At 50.0% G+C, this 2,500-nt stretch overlaps 1 protein-coding gene across 1 annotated transcript in view; it reads right to left on the bottom strand.

Moving 5' to 3' along the window:
* The window catches only part of LOC138859887 (uncharacterized), a 1,553-nt gene extending 355 nt beyond the window's left edge, over positions 1-1,198 (bottom strand). The window contains exons 1-3 of the mRNA XM_070116244.1: positions 1,052-1,198; positions 512-896; positions 1-328 (exon numbers count right to left, since the gene is read on the bottom strand). The exon at positions 1-328 is cut by the window's left edge and continues 355 nt beyond it. Of these exons, the coding sequence (XP_069972345.1) occupies positions 1-328; positions 512-896; positions 1,052-1,198 (860 nt within the window). The remainder of the gene's footprint in view (positions 329-511; positions 897-1,051) is intronic.
* Between the last annotated feature and the right edge of the window lie 1,302 nt (positions 1,199-2,500).

Raw genomic sequence — 2,500 nt, 5'->3', positions numbered from 1 at the left:
GTGGGAGCCAGTATGCATCCCTGTTTGACACCGTGAAGCATTTGAAAGAAGTCGGAGGTCTCTCCATTTACAGTTACCGTAGCTCTCATGTCTGTGTGGAAAGCCTTGATGACAGCCAGTAACCTTGGTGGACATCCATATTTCATCATAATACGGCATAAAGCGTCCCTACCCAAAGAATCAAAGGCCTTTGTGAAGTCTATGAAGACCATGTACAAAGCTATCTTTTGTTCAATAGCCTTTTCTTGAAGTTGTCTCAAGGCAAAGATCATATCTGCAGTGATGTGGCCATGTCGAAAACCGCACTGGCTCTCTGGCAGTATTCTCTCTGAGATTTCTTGCAGTCTTAATAATGCAATCTTGGCTTACACTTCTTCACCCTTGCGTTTGAAGATGGTCACTATCATGGCATCCTTGAAATCCTGGGGCACGGTACCATCCTCCCAGCATCCATGATACAGCCTCAGCAGTTAGTTGTGCAGCATAATGCCACTGTGTTTTAGCACCTCACCTGGTATCCCATCGATGCCTGGTGCCTTTCCGGCTCTGAGGGTCTTCAGCGGACGTTGCAGTTCATCAAACGTGGATGGACCATCCAGATCATGCCGTATGGGGTGCTGCTCTAGTCTCTCAATGGCTGTGCTATCAACAGTCGATGGTCTGTTCAGGAGCTGCCGGAAGTACTCCTTCCATTTTCTCAGTATTTCATGGGGGGTTGTGTGCAGAGTTGAGCCATCTGCGCTAAGTATTAGGTTTGGACCTGAACATCGAGGCCCATAGACTGCCTTCAGCCCATTATAGAAGGCTCGGAACATGTGGGCTCCTGCATACCCCTGAAGTTCCTCTGCCTTTTGGTGCCACCACTCGTTCTTCATCTGGCAGGTAGCATGCTGAAGCTTTGAGCGAGCATTACGCAGTCATTCAATTGAACTCCTTGTGGTCATTCCAGTCAGAGATTGCTGGCGGCAAGCCCTCACTTCATCTAACAGTGTCATAAGGTCCATGTCATTCTGAATGAACCAGTCAGCGTGTTGCCGTTTTGCAAAAGGACCTCTTTTGCGACAGTATACATCACACTGCTGATCTGACCCCATCGTATGTTTACACTCAGGTCTTCCATGTTAGAATCCTGTAGTTGGTTGATGCCATCAGACACAATGCTTTCTAGTTTAGTTGCCTTATGTGGTAGTAGACTCATCTAATTTGTGTAGTGGTTTTGTGCATTTTCGGTGAACCAGGGTTATATGCAAGTTGCATATTGCCGTCACCATATGGTGATCCATCCCACAAAAAGCACCACGCAACACCCCTGTGGATCTCACATCCTAAGGTCATCTCTATGCACAAGGATGTAGTCCAACAGGTGCCAGGTGCGTGAGTGTGGATGCATCCAGGAATAGTACCACTTGTCAGGCATGGCAAAGGTGTTGGTGATCGCCAAGTCAGAGTTCCAGTTCCAATGCAGAGTTCCAGCAGCAAGCTGCCGTTGGTGTTAGTCCGGCCTCTTGCTTGTGTCCCCAGTACATGACTCCAGCTAGGGCGATCATTCCCTACATGGCATTGAAGTCACCGAGGATGAAGAGCATGTCTACTTTGGGAACATTGCGAAGTACACGCCCTAGGTCCGCGTAAAAGTTCGCTCTCGTGGCATGGTCATAAGTCATGGTTGGGGCATATACAGCCACCAAATTCAAGAATCGTTTTTCTACCAGTGTGATGCGAATGCTGGAGAGGCGGTCAGATAGTGCGGACGGGGCCGACGCTAGTCTTAACACGTCTTTGCGGATAGCAAAGGCAACTCCAGCTTGATGTAGATCTCTGGCTGTCCTGAAAAATGTATAGTGCTACTCTGTAAGCTGTCCATGACCTTTCAGTCGAGTTTCTGACAGTGCCGCCACATCAGTGTGGTATCGGTGCAGCTCACAGTCAATGATCGCTGTCTGTCGTTCGGGTCTACCCGAATCGTTGCGATTCAGCATCGTCCGTACGGTCCAGCAGCTTAGGATCAGGGCCGCCGATGCGAAATGACGATTTTGTTTCATCGAGGCAATTGCTGTGTGTCGACCACTGAATTGGAGATCCCGTCAGCTGTGGCCTGCTGACCAGGACAGAGCCAAGCAGCTTTGTTTAGAAGGCTGTCTGGACACTCACGCAGTACCTCACAGGGCTTCTGCTTGGCTGATGAGCCCCAACGCGGCAATCACATCGCGAGCCGCAAACATGCAGGAGTCCAACTAATGGCTTCCGGCTTTTCAAACCTGCCATCGACGTCGAGAATCCCATCGCCGTTGGGCTTTGCGCAGTTGGACTTGCACAATATGTTTAAAGACCAGCAGGCCTCGTGCAAATGAAGAAAAAACGAAACAGTCTCTCTGGGCTGAGGAGAACCTGGGTCTGCCGGACAGCACAGGGTCGTACGGCTGGAGGTTTTCTCAGCTCCCCCGCGGTACCCAGTTCACTTGGGTTTTGTGGTCCATACTGTTGCCTCAGATAGCCGAGG

The sequence above is a fragment of the Penaeus vannamei genome, chromosome 3 (genome assembly GCF_042767895.1).
Source record: "Penaeus vannamei isolate JL-2024 chromosome 3, ASM4276789v1, whole genome shotgun sequence".
Classification (NCBI taxonomy): domain Eukaryota; kingdom Metazoa; phylum Arthropoda; class Malacostraca; order Decapoda; family Penaeidae; genus Penaeus; species Penaeus vannamei.
This window is presented reverse-complemented; position numbering and strand designations above follow the sequence as displayed.